The 17,946-nt window shown below is 50.4% G+C and overlaps 1 protein-coding gene and 1 pseudogene across 1 annotated transcript in view; one reads left to right on the top strand and one right to left on the bottom strand.

The window, feature by feature from the left end:
* Positions 1-11,594: 11,594 nt before the first annotated feature.
* Positions 11,595-11,718, bottom strand: LOC118572815 (annotated as a pseudogene).
* Positions 11,719-14,007: 2,289 nt separating this feature from the next.
* The window catches only part of Aacs (acetoacetyl-CoA synthetase), a 38,366-nt gene continuing 34,427 nt past the window's right edge, over positions 14,008-17,946 (top strand). The window contains exon 1 of the mRNA XM_036172234.1: positions 14,008-14,311. Coding sequence (XP_036028127.1) covers positions 14,179-14,311 — 133 coding nt within the window. The 5' untranslated portion in view covers positions 14,008-14,178. The remainder of the gene's footprint in view (positions 14,312-17,946) is intronic.

Genomic DNA, 17,946 nt, shown 5'->3' with positions numbered 1-17,946 from the left:
GATTTTTCTTTTTTTTTTTTTTTCAGCCTTGGGTATATCAGGGCTTGTACCTTCCAGGCCCACCAGGTATGAAGATTCTTCAGCTCTCAGCAGCCAGCATTCCAGCCCTCCTGTGGGTCTGTTGGAATGCCTTCGCTCTTAACATCTGCCTTCCATTACAAGTTGCCAGCATTGTAAGTTTAGACCCTGGGGTCACACCTTTGGCCTTGAAGACTTGGCTGTTGTTGGTGATCAGAGCCTACAAGTCTCTCTCTCTTTTTTGTTTTTTGTTTTCGAGACAGGGTTTCTCTGTGTAGCTTTGCGCCTTTCCTGGAACTCACTTTGTAGACCAGGCTGGCCTCGAACTCAGAGATCCGCCTGCCTGTGTCTCCCCAAGTGCTGGGATTAAAGATGTGCACCACCACCACCCAGCTACAAGTCTCTTCTTACTTTCTAGTTTCTTACCTACTTCTATCCTTCAGTTGTGTGAGATGTAGTCTTAAAAAAAAAAAAAGAAAGAAAGAAAGGGCTAGTGAGATAGCTCAGTGGGTAAAGGTGCATACGTCAAGTTGGTGACCTGACTTTGATCCCTAGGACCCACACTGTGGAAGAAGAGAATTGACACCCCCAAGTCTGTCTGACCTCCACATGTTAACCATGGCACACATGGACTCACCTGCTTACCCACACATACGTGGGAGGTGAATATAGTAAAAATACATTATATACATGTGCATGAAATTGTCAAAGAATAAATAAAAATGAACACCAAAAGGGCTTAAAAATTCAAACAAACTTATGGCTAATAGTAACAGTAGTTTTATTTATTTATTTATTTATCTATCTATCTATTTATTCATTCATTTCTTCGTTTATTTGTTTAGTTTTTCCAGACAGGATTTCTCTGTATTATTATTTATTTTGAGACAGGATTTCTCTGTGTAGTTTTGGTGTCTGTCCTGGAACTCACTCTGTAGCCCAGGCTGGCCTCCAACTCACAGAGATCTGCCTGCCTCTGCCTCCCAAGTGCTGGGATTAAAGTCATTCGATACCACAGCCAGCTGGGTTTGTTTATCTATCTATCTATCTATCTATCTATCTATCTATCTATCTATCTATCTATCTATAGCTGAGGACTAAACCTAGGGCCTTGTGCTTGCTAGGCAAGTGCTCTACCACTGAGCTAAATCTCCAACCCTGGGTTTTATTTTTTGATATTACTGTGTATCTTTGGCTGGTTTCAGACTCAGAGATCTGCTATCCTCAGTGATTTTAAATAGTTCTTTAATTGTTTAATACTTGCCTAGGGCCCAGGGAGAGATGAATCCCTCTTATCTGTCTCAGTCTCAGACTCTGCACTGTGACACTTGTTGCTATCAAGAACTATAAGGATGCTGGGTGGTGGTGGCGCACGTCTTTAATCCCAGCACTCGGGAGGCAGAGCCAGGCCAATCTTTGTGAGTTCAAGGCCAGCCTGGGCTACCAAGTGAGTTCCAGGAAAGGCGTAAAGCTACACAGAGTAACCCTGTCTCGAAAAACCAGAAAAAAAAAAAAGAACTAAGGAACTGGGGCTGGAGAGATGGCTCAGAGGTTAAGAGCACTGGCCGTTCTTCCATAAGTCCTGAGTTCAATTCCCAGCAATCACATGGTGGCTCTCAACCATCTGTAATGAGATCTGGCACCCTCTTATGGCCTGCAGTCAGTCAGTCATACGTGCAGGCAGAACACGTAATAAATGAATAAATTAAAACAAAAAACTAAGGATCTGACACTTGAGACCCCTGAAAGCTGATGCCCTGGAAGACACTGCCTCCTGCTATTGCTGTGTGGAGTGTTCATGAAGGGCGCACACGCACATACACACACACACACACACACACACACACACACACACACACACACACACCATCATCACCACCACCAAGAGGATAATGAAATTGAACAACTTTGAAGATAAAAGCCCACAATCACAGCCTTTTCCCTGTGAGCCTGAGGCCTTAAGTCTCTACCTGCCAAATGGTGTGTCTACCATGAGCTGGCCCAGCCCCCAAGCCTTGGGCACTTAAAGCATGGGGGGGCCACAGGACCAGAACAGTACCTCTTCACCTACCCCATATTTCTAAGTCAGTAATGCTGAAGAACCCACTACCTGAAGTGACTCTCATCTGACCCCCCAGACACTTGGGACAGTTGTTCATCCCTGCAGGACCATCTGTACTTGTTTCAGAATCTAGAAAATGTCTTCATCCTATGGCAGTCAACAATAACAAGAGTCAGGACTGTCCTTAAGGTCGGTCAGTCCTGGCTGGACAGGTGCCATAGTGCCGGAAAGCATTGCCCCGGTGTGGATGGAGTGTGTCTGGTGTTCTTGCCTCCGTGGAGGGAAAGTATGGATAGGTGAAGGGAAGGAAGATGTGCTAGAGTAATGGGTCTCCAGGAGATCCGGATGGCAGCAAAGGTGGTCATTCTGTGCTGCTCTGAGTGATGGCAGAGGGCCCCTGTGTCTCCCTCAGCTCTCCCTGGCTGAACTTGTACAAGGCTCTGGTAAGAAGGGGTTGTCTTTGTCAATAAAGGAGAAAGCCAAGACTCCTGGAGGTTGAGATATGACCTGAGCCAAAAGTGGCAGGTTCTTCCTGAACTGGCTGCCAACCGCTCTCATCCACGCCACCTTCCTGGAGGGAGGACAGAATCCCGCCCCTTATCACTCCAGTATAAAGTGGCATTTGAGGCTCTTTGTTAGTTTTATTTATTTATTTTTTGATAAGGTCTCACTAGGTAGTGGAAGCTGGCTTTGAATTCAAGGAGATTGACCCCAGCGGATGTAATCTGTGTCAGCAATAAATAAACAAGATTGCAGGCCCTTCAGATTTATTTTGAGTCAAGCCTATACACCAGCTGGGATGGGGAGGGAGAAAACCAGGGCGCCTGCTTTCACTGGGGTCCACCTAAGGGCCCCTACCGTTGTTTACCGAAGTACCATGCAGAACGGACAGTACACAAAGGCTGCCATTCATATTCTACAGAGCCCTAACGTCACCTTACCCTGTCCCATCTGAAGCAGTCCCCTGCTCATGTGACCCAGCCACTGTCTGTGCTGCAGGACCCTGTGCACCATCTCCTGGACCTTTATGTAAAGCATTGGGCTCGGTGGTTTCCCAAGGATCCCCAGGTCCCTCCAGCATGGGCTTGTCCCTGTCGCAGCTCAGCGTGCATATCTGAGCACATGGTTATCTAAAATCTTTTTGCCCTGGGGGGTGTAGGTCAGTGGGTACAATGCTCACCTAGCATGCAGGAAGTGAGACATGCTAGCTAGGAGTATCAGGAGTTAAAAACCAGCCTCAGCTACATATCGATTTTCAGGCCATCTTGGGCTGCCTGAAACCCTATGTCTTTAAAAAAAAAAAAAAAGCCCTTTTGTGGAAGGGGAAATATGATCAAAATATTATAAACATATTGGATGGAAAATGGAAAATTTCTTACATAAGAAAATTTGGAGAAACAAAAAATTTCTCAATTAAAAAAAAATATATATTTTAAGAAGAAAAGCATTTTCCCAGAAGGGCGTCAACTTAGGGCTAAGATCCAGGTTTTCCCAAGTTTCCGGACTCTCCCAGGCTGTCAGGTTGTCAAGGTGACAGCCCTGCCAACCTCCCGGGTCCCTGGAAGCTCCGCCCCTCCTCTCAGCTCTCATTGGGCACGCCCTTTCCGGGATCCCCTTCCGGATTGGTTGAGTGGCGCAGCCCACGCACCGGGATGCTGTGTGATTGGCTGCCTTTCAGGCCGGCCCTTCGCGGTGCCGCGGTCTGGGCTGATGTGGGGCCAGTTCCGCACCAACCAATCAGCGCGCGGTTCGCATGTGGCGCGTGTCTGTGTTCAGGATCCCTCCGCGGATCCGGGATGCGGCAGGGGCGTGGCTACTCCGTCAGGAAAGAAGTTCCTCGGGGCTGGTGCAGAGCCTGAAATGCACCGCGAGCGAGGTTCCCTTTCCCGAGCCCAAGAGGGCTGCGGAGTAGCTCTGTGTTAAAGCACCTGAATCCTGGGTTCCAGCCCCTCACCCACCCCCCAAAAAAGAGAGCGATGCTTGGAAACCGAGCACAGGGGAGTTGGAGGCAGGAGCATCAAGTTCAAGGTTATGCTGGGCTACCTTGCAAATCGAGACCAATCTGGGCTACGTGAGACTGCGTCTCAAAACCCCAAAGACCCCAAAGATAGCAATGGACTGTGGTGTCACCGGACTGTAATCCTTTCTACTTAGGAGCCTGGGACCGGAGGCGCACAAGTTCAAGGCTAGCTTGGGCGGCCTAGCCAAGTTCAGGGCCAGCTTGAGCAATTCAGGAAGAGCATTCATTCCTCTTTAGTCTCCCGCCTCTGCCTCTTTAGCATATCTTACCAGCAAGCCCAACCACAATCACCGGCTGAACTTGTCTCAACACAGGACGAAATGAGGGCCCCAAAGATGGCTCAGCAGGTAAAGGTGCTTGTTGCCAAGGCTGAAGATCAGAAGAATTCAATTCCCAGGACCCACATGATGGAAGGAGAGAACTGACTGCAGCGAGTTGTCTCTGCTGTGGCACATGTCACATACACCCCTGTCCTCCCAGTGTGTGTTGGGGAGAAGAATCAGAAGTTACCAGGAACTGCTGGAGACACACACACACACACACACACACACACACACACACACACACACTCACACACATTTTTAAAACGCTGGGGGTATTCAGTGGATAAGTGCTGAGTGCTTAACCTCAGTTCTGATCCCCAGAATCCATGTAAAATGCTGGGTATGGTGGTGGATGTCAATAATCCCAGCACTGGGAAGGTAGAAACGGGAAGTTTCCTGGGAACATTGGCCAGCCAACTGGTGAGCTCCAGGCTCAGTCAATGATTCTGCCTCAAAAAATAGGGTGGAAGGGCCAGGGGTGGTGATGCACACCTTTCATGCCAGATGCACAGTGTTATCAAATGCCTCTGTATCGCGCACCTTGGCTCCTGCACCCCTTCTTTCGATACAGATGCCAGCTGAAGACACTGGAGACTTTGTCGGTGAGGACCTTTTCTCTGGAAGCTGTAGCAGGAGAGAACTTCATTCAGACTTACATAAGATGAGGAAGAAGCCAAGTGAAGCCAGAGGGTGTGTGTGCTCACCCCATCTGGTCACCTTTCTCACTTGGAGCCAGTGAGCAGTCTGGAGCAGGCTTCCAGTGACCTGGCTGGCTGGTTGGCTGGCTCCGTGTCTCGAGGATCAGTAGAAGCAGGAAGACTTATGCCTTGCTATCGGCGCTGGGAACAAGCTGTGCTGCCCAGACACAGTTTTTTTTTTAATGGTCTGTCACCTAGCAGAGGGTGCTGGGGAAGGAAGGGATCCGGATGGGGGCTTGGAGAAGTGCAATTCACCGCCTCTGTTGTAAGCCCTGTGTAGCACTACTGCATTCCAGCATCAGGGGGCGGAGGTGGTGAGAGTTCAGTGTCATCCTTGAGACATGAGAACCCAGTCTCAAAAATAAAGTAAGGGCACTCAGCAGCGGAGGCGCATGCCTTTGATCCCAGCACTTAGCACTCGGGAGGCAGAGGCAGGCGGAGCTCTGTGAGTTTGAGGCCACCCTGGTCTACAGAGCAAGTTCCAGAACAGACAAGGCTGTTACATAGACAAACCCTGTCTTGAAAAACCAATAAAATAAAACAAGGGTTGGAGGGATGGTTCAGTGGTTAAGAGGACATATTGTTCTTGTAGAGGACCTGAGTTGGGTTCCCAGCATCCCTATCCGGCAGCTCACAATTGCCTGTAACTTCAGCTCCAGGAGATCTCTTGGCGCTCTGACCTCCTCATATATAGACATACTCATGTACACCTAAATAATAAAAATGTTTTAAACGACACCGGGCGGTGGGGGCGCACGCCTTTAATCCCAGCACTCGGGAGGCAGAGGCAGGTGGATCTCTGTGAGTTCAAGGCCAGCCTGGGCTACCAAGTGAGTTCCAGGAAAGGTGCAAAGCTACACAGAGAAACCCTGTCTCGAAAAACAAAAAAACAAAAACAGGGTTGGGGATTTAGCCCAGTGGTAGAGCGCTTCAAGAGCAGGACCCTGGGTTCTGTTCTCAGCTCCGGGCAACAAAACAAAACAATAAAAGGAGAGTAGGGCTGGTGGGATGACAGCATGTGACAGCCCTGGTGACTGGCGGTTGATCCTCAGCTGGCGTGTGTAGAAGGAGAGAGCTGACTCCTGAAGGTCGTCCTCGGAGTTCCACCCACACGCCTCGGCATGTGCCCCCACTCTCACCTACAACAGTAACAAGTAGATGTAAACAAAGAGCGACCCCCGCCAATACACCTTATGGATTAGTCCACTCCCACTCCTGTGTCTCTTTCAGTCTCTCGCTCTTGCTCTGTTTCAAGCTTCTGGGCTCCGGGAATCATCCTCCTGCCTCAGCTTCCTGAGTGCTGGGACCACAGGCATGTTTTATACAGCCCTACAATTTATATATACCATTCTACAATTCTTTTTTTGTTTGTTTTTGTTTTGTTTTGTTTTTTGGAGACAGGGTTTCTTTGGAGCTTGTCCTGGACTAGCTTTGTAGATCAGGCTGGCCTCGAACTCACAGAGATCCGCCTGCCTCTGCCTCCCGAGTGCTGGGATTACTGGCGTGCGCCACCACAGCCTGGCTCCATTCTACAATTCTTATCTTGCTAAAAATAGAGCCTCCGAGACACCAGTTCATGGTGTCATTACATATTGGCTAAGGTGTAGAGGTGTCACTCTGGTCTATTATCCATTCCTCAGTTAGTGGACTTTTTAATTATTTCCTGCACATGTGTGTGGATGTGCACATGCCATGGCACACGTGTGGGGTCAGAGGACAACTTGTAGTTGACTCTCTCCTCTCACATGGGTCCCAGGAATTGAACTTAGATCACTGAGTTTGTTGGGAGGCCACTTGAACCTACCAAGCCATCTTGCTGGTGCGCGCGCACGCGTGTACACACACACACACACCCTTTTTTTTTTTTTTTTGGTTTTTCTAGACAGGGTTTCTCTGCATAGTTTTGCACCTTTCCTGGACTCACTTTGCAGCCCAGGCTAGCCTCGAACTCACAGAGATCCCCCTGGCTCTGCCTCCCAAGTGCTGGGATTAAAGGCGTGCGTGGCGCCACCGCCGCCGCCGCCACCACCACCACCCCCCGGCCACACACCCCCTTTTTAAAGGACTTTATTTTTATCTTAGTTTTTCAATTTTATCTTTAGATTTATGCGTATGAGTGTTTTGCTTGCATGTAGGTATGTACGTCGTGCATGTGCCATTAGGTAGTTGTGAGCCATCATGTGGGTGTTGTGAACTCAACCCAGGTCTCCTGGAGGAACAGCCAGTGTTCTTAATTGCTGAGCCATCTCTCTAGCCTCCAAGTGTATGTGTTTTTTTATTTATTAATTTTATTAAAAGTTCTGTATGTATCTGCCTTTGTAGAATTTATGAGTACCACATACCACAGGTGTGCAGGTGCCCTCAGAGATAGAGCTGGTTGTAAGCCACCTGATATGGGTGCTGGGAACCGAACCTGGGTCCTTTGGAAGAGAAGCAAATACTCTTAAGTGCTGATCCATCTCTCCAGCTCCTCGAGTGTGTGGTTTTAAGAAGAAAGTTCTGAGGCAGGCCATGGTGGCGCACGCCTTTAATCCCAGCACTCGGGAGGCAGAGGCAGGCGGATCTCTGTGAGTTCGAGGCCAGCCTGGGCTACAGAGTGAGTTCCAGGACAGCCAAGACTACACAGAGAAATCCTGTCTCTGAACAAATAAACAATAACAACAACAACAACAGACAAACAAAAAACAAAAGAAGGGGGATGTGGATTTAGCTCAGTGGAAGAGCACTTGCCTAGCAAGCGCAAGGCCCTGGGTTCGATCCTCAGCTTAAAAAAAAAAAAGGAGAATAGAGTTCTGGGGTCTACTTGCCCTGGGCCTTTCTGTAATGGAAATTTAGTGTAGATGCAGACATTCTCTCCCTGGTGGCCCAGAGCTTGGCATCCTAAGATCATCTGGCCTGCCTACCAACCCAGTGTCACTCATTCTGCAGGATTTTGCACTGCATCTGTCTTGGCCTTGTTCCTAATCCTGGAGGCTGATCGTTGTGCCCTTGCCTTGGGTGCTTCTGGCTTGAAGGATGTGGCACCTGCCCTGTTTCCACAGCCCCTGGGGGTGTAGTGGGAGGGTGAAACCACCCACCTTCCTTGGAGACCAGGAAAGAAATCCATCCCACAACTCACCTTGCCTTCCTTTTGGCCTGGTCTGGAGGGCCTACCTCATGCCTCAGCTCTGACTTGCCTCTGAATCAGAACACCCTGGGCTGCGCCTCAGGGAAAGTTGCTTCTGTACTAGAGATTTGTTCTCATCTAGTCTAGGCTCTGTGCTTGCCCCAAGCAGCACAGCAGCTGGGTCTGCCATCCAAACGGCTCAGTGCCCAGCTCTTCTAATACATCTACACACAGTGTACTGGCCTACAGGCTTATAGGCAGATCGTATACACCCACACACCCATACACCCCCACGCACAGAGGTTGATTGATTGATTGATTGGCTGATGAGACAGACCCGTTAGTAGCCCTATCTTCCTGCTCCAGCCAGGTTACTGTCGTGGTCCATGTGGACCTTTGCAATGTCCTTGATGGTGTCATATATGCCTCAGAGCCTTTGTGCTTGGTACACTTATGGTTATTCAGGAAGAGCAGTGGGCTGGACGGACCCTTCACTTCACACATATTACATCATCCTGTTAGAAATGGTCTTCCAGCCAGGCGGCAGAGGCAGGTGGATCTCTGTGAGTTCAAAGCCAGCCTGGTTTACAGAGTGAATTCCGGAACAGCCAGCCAGGGCTACACAGTGAGACCCTGTTTTAAAAAGCAAGGGGGAAAAAAAAGTCCTTTATGAGTGATAAGGTCTTACTTGGTAGCCCAGGCTGGCCTTGAATTGGCAACGAAGAAACCAATGGGTGGTTCAGAAGAGAGACAATTAAGAAGCCACCTTCTAGCTCTGTTGTTTTGTGTGTTATACTGGGGATTGAACCTAGGGCCTTGCACATGCTAGGCAGGTGGTCTGCTTCTGAGGCAGGTCTCCAGTCCTTTTGTTTCATTTTAAATTTGAAACCTTTTTTTCCCCAGTAATATTTTTGAGACAGGGTTTCACATAGCCCAGGCTAGCTTTGAACTCCTGGTCCTTATGCCTCTACCTCCCTAGAGCTTGGATTAGAGATGCACATCATCACACTGGGTTTGTGTGATGCTGGACATCAAACCCATGCTGTGGGATGTCCTGTATGTTGTGAATATATGTTGCTATGACTGATATACAAATAAAACGCTAATTCGCCAGTAGCCAGGCAGGAAGTATAGGATAGGCGGGACAAACAGAGAAGGGAGGCTGAGAAGGGGAAGCCAAGGGGAGACGCCAGCCTGCCGTCCAGGGAGCAACATGTAAAGGCAGCAGGTAAAGCCACGGAACACGTGGCGACACATAGATGAACAGAAATGGGCTGAGTTAAGTGTAAGAACTAGTCAATGGTAGGCCTGAGCTAATGGCCCAGCAGTTTAATTAATATGTTTCTGAGTGATTATTTTATAAATGGTTGCAGGGCTGTGGTGCTGGGCAGGACTGGAGAAAACTCCAGCTACAAACCCAGGACTTCATGCCAACCACCCCAGCAACAGAGCCACATCTCCAGCCATCTGAAGCCTCTCCTGACTCTTCTTCCCTCTCTCTGTGTTAGGAAGGGTATGGTTGGAGGAAGAACCTGAAAGCCTCCTCCAGAAGCAGCGGCACTCCTGGGCAGATAGTCCTGGGCTGTATGTGTGTCTGGGGCATGTTCAAGAGAAGGAGTATGTAGGTCAGCGTCTGGCTATTGTGGTTGTAGCGTACTTCTCCTGGGATTCTCTCACAGGGGCTGCATCAGGCGGGGTGGGCAAGATGGAGGAGTTATTAAAAAATGAAGAGCCTATTAGGCGGCTACCATTATCTTACCCCCATGGAGACTGGTAAAGTTTCTGGACAATCCAGGCTTCCTCGGGTCCCTGCATGCCACCCTGCAGTGAGCAGTCACTGGGCCCTTCCTGAAAGAGTATTTCTCAGTCTCCTCAGACTGGCTTTCAGTAGACCAGCCATGCCAGCTGTGTTGACCTAGCTGGACTAAGGTTTTGCTCTCACGGAACCTGCGTTTTGCTCATGAAGGGATGAAACCATACTTCTGAGACCCCCACTGGAGACGGCGCAGGCACACAGATCCAGCAGCAGGCATGTGACTGGGGCATGTGGATGTCTATCTGTACGTGTCTGTCAGGGAGGGGATGCATCTGGAAGGCACTTGTGTGCAGCCTGCACCCAGAATGAAGCTGGAATCTCTGTGTGTCTGTCATGATGGGCAGATGGAAACAGGTCACCATCTGCTGCCGTGAGAGCCAGAGAGATGGCTCAGTGGTTAGGAACACTTGCTGTTCTTCCGGAGGACCTGTGTTTGGTTCCCAGCATTGATATCTGGCAGCTCTCAACCATCTGTAACTCCAGTTCCCGGGGATCAGACTTCCCCTTCTGGCCCCCACACATGTGGCATTCACACACACACACACACACACACACATACACACACAATCTTTTACAAGATCCGATAGTGGAGGCAGAGACTTGGTAGGACTCCAGTGAGGCTGACAGGATTGCGAAGAGATCAAGTTGGGATAATAAATATGACAGAGGAGGGTCTCAAAACTTGTATGCTGTTTGTTTTTTATTTAACTAATTACGTAAAATTTTAATGTACAGTGGTGTTTTGCTGGTTTATTTCTGTGTGAGAATGCCACATCCCCTGGAACTGGAGTTACAGACAGTTGTGAACTGACATGTGGGTGCTGGGAATTGAACCCAGGTCCTTCAGAAGAGCAGCCAGAGTGGCCAGTGCTCTTAACTGCTGAGCCATCTCTCCAGCTCCCTGTTTGGCTTTTAATTGTCAAAGTGACACAAATTAGACTCACCTTGGAGGAGGGACTCCAGCTTGGCCCGTGGCATGTCTGTGGGAGGTTTTCTTGATTACTGATTGATGTAAAAGGGTGCAACCCACTGTGGGTGGTGCCACCCTGGGCAGATAGTCCTGGGTTGTATGAGAAAGCAGGCCAGTGATAAAAAACAAAAACAGGTCTTTTCTCTTCTCTTCTCTTCTTTCTTTCTTTCTTCTTTCTTCCTTCCTTCCTTCCTTCCTTCCTTCCTTCTTTCTTTCTTTCTTTTTTTAAAATCTCTGCTTCTGCCCTGACTTCTCTCAGTGATGGACTGTGACCTAGACCTGTAAACCAAAGAAACCCTCTCCTCCCCAAGCTGCTTTCCATTCACCACAGCAAACTAGAACCACACAGAACCAACTCACAGTCGGGGTGTACTTGACAGTCCTCTCCATGCCCAGATCCACTGCCTGGAGCCAGCTGCCTGTCTAGGAAGCATCATCGTCTCTTGTAACATTATTTACCTTCAGCCCTGGAATACATGTTGTCAATCCCCGGTGCCTAACAGGGAGATGAAGCCAGGTATTTAGATCTTGAGAGCTCTAGCTGTGTGAACAGAGTAGTGCCCGCCCCCCCCAGCCCCCCAAACCTACAGTATCTGGTATGGTCTTCCCAGATGGCCTCCCATCCAAGTACTAACCAGGCCCAGCCCTGCTTAGCTTCGGAGATCAGACAAGATCAGGTGCGTTCAGGGTGGTATGGCCATAGACCAGCGCTGGTTCTTAAGAGGCTGTAGGCCTCTAGTTTGTCTTTGAAAAACCTCCCTTCGTGCCCCAGGTTCTTTCTTACACTTTCCCTCCCTGTAACCTGGGAGATAGCGGGAAGATCCACACCAGAGGAAATGTTTTGATTTGTTTTTACACCCGAGTTCTAGAAGCATAAGGAATCACTGCCTGGGGCTGGGAAGGTGGTTAAGTAGACTAATGTCTGCTGTACAAGCAAGAGAACCTGAGTTTGATCCTCAGAACTTGTGTGAAAAAATCCAGGTGTGGTGGCACACATCTGTACTCTCAGTCCTGGAGAGGGGAGGTAAAGGCAGGTGGATTCTTGGGATTGTTGATTAGCCACTCTAGCCTATTTGGCCAGCCTTGGACTGATGAGAGATCCTGTCTTAAAAAAACAAAGCGAGCCAGGCGGTAGTGGCGCACCCCTTTTAATCCCAGCACTCGGGAGGCAGAGGCAGGCGGATCTCTGTGAGTTTGAGGCCAGCCTGGGCTACCAAGTGAGTGAGTTCCAGGACAGGTTCCAAAAGCTTCACAGAGACCTTGTCTAGAAAAACCAAAAACAACCAACCAACCAAACAAACAAAAACAAAAACTAAGCGAGAGGCTGGGGAGATGGCTTAGTGGGTACATGCACAGGCTGCTCTTCCAGAAGACTTGGGTTTGATTCCCAAGACACCCATGGTGGCTCACAACCAACTATAACTCCAGTCTCAGGAAATAGGACACCGTCTTCTGGCCTCCTTGGGCACCAGGCATGCACAGGTATACAGACCTATAAGCAGGCAAAACACCCACACACATCAAACAAACAAACAAACAAGCATCCCTCCCCACAAACAAGGTGGGAGCCAGGCACAGGGCGTACACTTTTAATCCTAGCACGTGGGAGGCAGAGGCAGGCACATCTCTGTGAGTTCAAGGCCAGCCTGGTCTACAGAGTGAATTCCGGGCCAGTCAAAGCTACATAGTGAAATCCTGTCTCAAAAAAACCAAAAAACCAAAACCAAAACAGAGTGCCAACTGAGGAATGACAGCCATGATTGACCTCTTGGCCTCCATACACATGCACTTACCTCCAAGAAAACACACACACACACACACACACACACACACACAGACTACTCTCCCTCTCTCTCTCTCTTACACACACACACACACACACACACACACACACACACACACACACACAGAGTTTTCAGGTACTTTAGACACCTGATAGGTAGCAAAACATAAAACAGACTGGCAAGACAATTAGCATCCAGAAGGTTCCCACCACAGCAGAATCCTCCAAGCACACCTTCCCTCTGCTGGAAACATCTGATGGCCTCATCCCACCCAGAGTCACAAAGTCAACACCTCTGATGCTCCCCAGGACCAACTTCATGACGGTGTCTTGTACCCCAGGGTTATGACCGGGGCCTTTTTAGAACGTTGACTGTGCACAGTGTTTCTGCCTGGGGGCCTGGACACCTGCTGTTCCTTCTGCTTGAAACCTTCTGTCAGATTTCCCAAAGCTCCATCCTCTCACTTTCAAGCCACTGGGAGAAGTCACACTGGGCCACATAGCTAGCCCTCTCTTTTTCCTTTTGTTTGCAGACACGGCTTTATTTCAGGTTGCCCAGGCTGGTCTTGAACTCACTCAGTAGCAAGGTGACCTTGAAACCCAGACCCTCCTGCCTCTTCCTTCCAAGTGCTGGGATTACAGGGTCTTTCTTACTTTGGGGTCCAGGCTGAAGTGAAATTTACCGTCATTCTCCTTCCTCAGTCTCCAGAGTGCTGGGTTTCAGGCTTGCCCCAGTGTATGTCCTGTACTTACCGCTTTTATTTTCGGTCCTGAGGATGGACCCGGGGTCTCACTTACTCAGTATCTTTTGTTACACTAATATACCCCACACATCCGTCACAACATCCCCGTGGGTGCGTGCACACGACACGGGCGTTTTAGAGAGGTCTTCCCTCCTCCGCAGGCTTCTGCCTGCACGGTTTCCTGCTTGAGACACCCCCGCAGCTAAGTGACTGCAGAAGGAGCAACTGAATCTTGAATAAATGAATGAATGACTGATGAATGAACTACCTAACGCAAGGAGGGCAGCAATCAGCAGCGGGTTCTGCAACAGGTGAGGGCGTAGATCTTGCCCACCGCGCCTGCGCAGGCGGTCTTTTTTTTTTTTTTTTCTTTTCCCGGCAGCGAGCGCTCGCTTTGCAGGCGCGGCGGAGGGTTACAGCGAAGGGCGTGGTTGAAAGAGGCGTGGCTTTCTTATGGAGGCGTGGCGAAGCCTGCGTGGGGGCGTGGCCAGGTCGGGTTCTCCGGCAGGCCCGCGCCGGCGCTGGCTCAGTCTCGCGCTGTCGTTCGTCCACGTTGTGCCGGGCCGCTCGGCGCCCTGCGCTCTACCGCCGTCCTCGTAGTCCCAGCCCGGCAGATCCCGGCCACGCAACGCCGCAACCATGTCCAAGCTGGCGCAGCTCGGGCGCGAGGAGATTATGGAGTGCCAGGTGATGTGGGAGCCTGACAGTAAGAAGGACACGCAGATGGACCGCTTCCGGGCGGCCGTGGGTGCCGCCTGCGGCCTGGCGCTGGGTGAGTGTGGGGCACGCGGCTAGTGTACACCCCCGTCCCGGGCCTTCCCGGAAGCGGTTCCCTCCAGAGAGGCCCGCTCTCGGAATTTCCAGCCTTAGCAGTTGGGATAAGCCTCGGATGGATGGATGGATGGATGGATGGCCAGTGCCCCTCCCTGTCTTGGGGTTGGAGAAGCCCCCTGGCTTGGGGATAACCTCTCTAGGGAGGTTCCTCTTTGGTCCCTTGATGAACGCCCAGTGTCCCTGTCCTGGAGTTGGAGGAGCCCCCCATTGTCTTGGGGTCCCCCTCTAGGGAGGTCCTTCCCCGTTGCCATGGGCCTCTGGTGGATGGATGGTCCTGGGGTTAGGAGAGCTCCCTGGCTCATGGCCCTCCGCTAGGAGGTGCTGATCTTTTGATGGTGTATCTTTCACTGTTTTGGGGAGCGTCACCTCATACAGAGGCCTCCCTCCTGGCGTCAGCACCTCCCTGCAGGTGAGGCTCGCCCTCTGGTAGTGGCAAACCCCACTCTGGTTCCTCAGATCTTTTGCTAGGTTTGCCTGTTTGGAAACTGGCTCCTGAGGTCTTGACTGGATCTAGCCTGTGGGGGCTTCCTTCTGGTCTGAGGGGCAGTTCTTTTTGAGTTCATGGGATTCATGTGCCAGGCTCCCTCCACCGGCCTTTGCTAGGGACCACCTTGAAATTTCAGGTCCCTTAAAAGGTCGGAGTTCGTTTCTCCTCCCTCCACCTTTAAGGTTATGGTAGAGTCCTTTCTTATGTTTAAAATCCCAGCCCCAGAGAGACCCTCCTTCCAGCCACCACCCTGCTCTGTCTAGTTGTAGGTGGGGCAGAGGCCTGTCTCTTGGGTGAGGCTCTTTCCATATTCCCTTCCCAGGGAGCCATAGGGCTTGGCTAGTCCTGCTGCCTGCTCTCTTAGGTGTCTGGAGAGAGTTTCCAGCTCAAGGTTTCTTCTTTATCTTCATCTTTTTTACCCCCCCCCCCCAAACATAGGGACCCCCTTGTTTCTATTGGTGTCAGTGTCTGTCTTGTTCCTAGGATCTGTTTCAGGGTGCCTTCCTGAATCCCCCCTCCCCCTCGCCCTGAGCAGCAGTCCTCTGGGTCTCCTCCTCACTCCGGCTTTCCTGCTTCCTTGTGCATGGTTCACCCTGCTTGCTGGCTGGGGTAATCTTGAAGTGCCTGTCTTTTCTAGTTGCTGGGTTCCCAGGCCCTCTACAGTCCCTTGTGGACCGTGGCATTGCAGACTTGCCGCTGGAGAGCCCGGAGGTGGAAGTGGAGCCTCCACAGGGTCTCTTTTCTTCACTAACGCGGCTCCACCCCTTCCCTCTCACCTGGAGACAGGTGTTTTGCCTGGTCGCCTGCAGGGCTTGCAGGCTGTGCGTGATCAGTGTGGGTGTTGGACTGGAGAAGCACCTTAACCCAGCTCGATCAATGTCAGGATTGCATCCAGTTTCCTGTCCTCCATTGGGAGCCTGGGTTTCATCTGTCAACTCTGCCAGCGCTGATGAAGTACTGATGTGGTGCTCTGTGTGGGCCTGACACTTCAGAACGTCACTCCACTGAGGGCAGCCCTTTGAAGTGGGCCAAACCTTTCTCCCTTAGCAGGAGAACCGGAGGGAGCTGTAACCTGACACCCTGCAGGGGCCCGGCTGCAGCAATTCAGAGCTGTGAGACCAGGAACCAGTCATCCCATTGCCCTAGGCCTTGGATTCCTCATCTATAACAGGAGCATGGAGAGAGGACCAGTGTACCCTGGTGGAGAGATGGCAGGCCCAGTCCTGAGCGTTGACCACTGTGCACTGTCCTTGGCTGGAGCTGTGCTGAGGAACCTCTTAGTTTTATTTTTTTATTTTTTATTTTCCCTAGAGCTGAGGACCGAACCCAGGGCCTTGTGCTTGCTAGGCAAGCGCTCTACCACTGAGCTAAATCCCCAACTCCAAGGAACATCTTAGTTTTAATGTTTTCTCTCCTTCGAGTCTCTGGCGGCTGGTGGGTCCAGGGTTGATCTTTAGAAGCTCTGTTGACCATCTTGTGTTTAAAAGTTGGGAGGCTTTATCATGAGTGTCATTAATATCTTGAATGTAATTCATGCCACTGAATTGTGAACTTAAAAATGGTTAAAAAAAAAAAAAATGCCGGGCGGTGGTGGCGCATGCCTTTAATCCCAGCACTCGGGAGGCAGAGGCAGGTGGATCTCTGTGAGTTCGAGGCCAGCCTGGTCTACAGAGTGAGATCCAGGAAAGGAGCAAAGCTACACAGAGAAACCCTGTCTCGAAAAACCAAAAAAAAAAAAAAAAAAAAAAAAAAAGTTGGGAGGCTGACGGCTGACCTGCCGGGGTGGCTCACACTCAGGTGCTTAGGCAGGAGGATTGCTGTGAGTTCAGGGAGTGCCTGGACTGCAGAGTGAGAGACCCCGTCTCTGAAACAGGACAAACTAAAGCTGAGGGGCTGGATATGGAAACCCAGAGCCTGCCGACCGTGCAGTCATCATCCGTGTGTCCGTCATCCGTGTGTCCGGCCCCCGTCCCCTGTCAACAGCTAGGGGAAGGGTGTGTGGCACGGCTCTTCCCTTTACCCTTTCCTCCTTTCTCCTTCTTCCCTTTCACCTGCCTGGCCCTGATGTTTGGGGATCCTTCAGGTCTAACTCAAATGCTGTCTTCGGAATGTTGTGGCCTTTCTCCATGCGCTTTTCCATATTGTTTTGCTCTTGCTTTGCTGGTTCATGTATGGTGAGCATTCTTGTGTAGAGTCAGAGCCCCCTAGCTCTCTATTATTATTATTATTATTATTATTATTATTATTATTATTATTATTGAGACAGGGTCTCACTATGTAATCCTGGTTAGCTTCGAACTCTATATAGATCAGGCTGGCCTTAAGCTCTCAGAGATCCACTTGCCTCTGCTCCTCAAGTGCTGGGATTAAAAGCAGGCCTGCACCACTATACTTGGCTGACCTTGAACTCACGATCCTCCTGCCTGTACCTCTTGAGTGTTGAGAGTACAGTCATGCAGCAGCATCCCGGTATTTCATTTAAAACTAAGTTTTTTTTTTGAGCTGAGGCTCGAACCCAGGGCCTTGCGCTTGCTAGGCAAGTACTCTACCACTGAGCTAAATCCCCAACCCAAAACTAAGATTTTTAAATGCTGGCACCTGTTTCAGAGTCTCGGTTGAGTGTTAAACGCCCTGGACTAAATGTGCCTGTGGTCACCTGGGCCTCAGATTGGCCCCCCTGAGTGGATTCCTGGCTCACCCCATGGTGTGGCTGAGGCAGGAGACAGCTGTGGAAAAGTTTCCACACAAGGTCCTCGAGGTGCGGAGTGCCCTTGTGACTACCAGTTCCCCAGGTTTGTGGTGCTGGCCACACCCCTCAGTGACGCTGTTGCTGAGTGTACTTCTGTTCTCTCCAGGTCCTAGGGATCGAACCCGGGGTCTCCCACAGGCTAGACAGGGTCTCCTAGTGAGCTGCACTCTAACCCTCTTATTATTATTTTTATTTTGTTTTTTTGAGACAGGGTCTCTCTACCTAGCCCTGGCTGACCTGGAAATCACGATGTAGACCAGGCTGGCTTCAAACTCACGGAGATCTGTCTGCCTCTGCCTCCTGGGATTAAAGACGTGCTTGGCCAGGGTCTTAAAAA

This window comes from Onychomys torridus, chromosome 22 (assembly GCF_903995425.1).
Source record: "Onychomys torridus chromosome 22, mOncTor1.1, whole genome shotgun sequence".
Classification (NCBI taxonomy): Eukaryota; Metazoa; Chordata; class Mammalia; order Rodentia; family Cricetidae; genus Onychomys; species Onychomys torridus.
The sequence above is the reverse complement of the archived record's forward strand: the minus strand, read 5'-3'. Positions and strand labels throughout refer to the sequence as shown.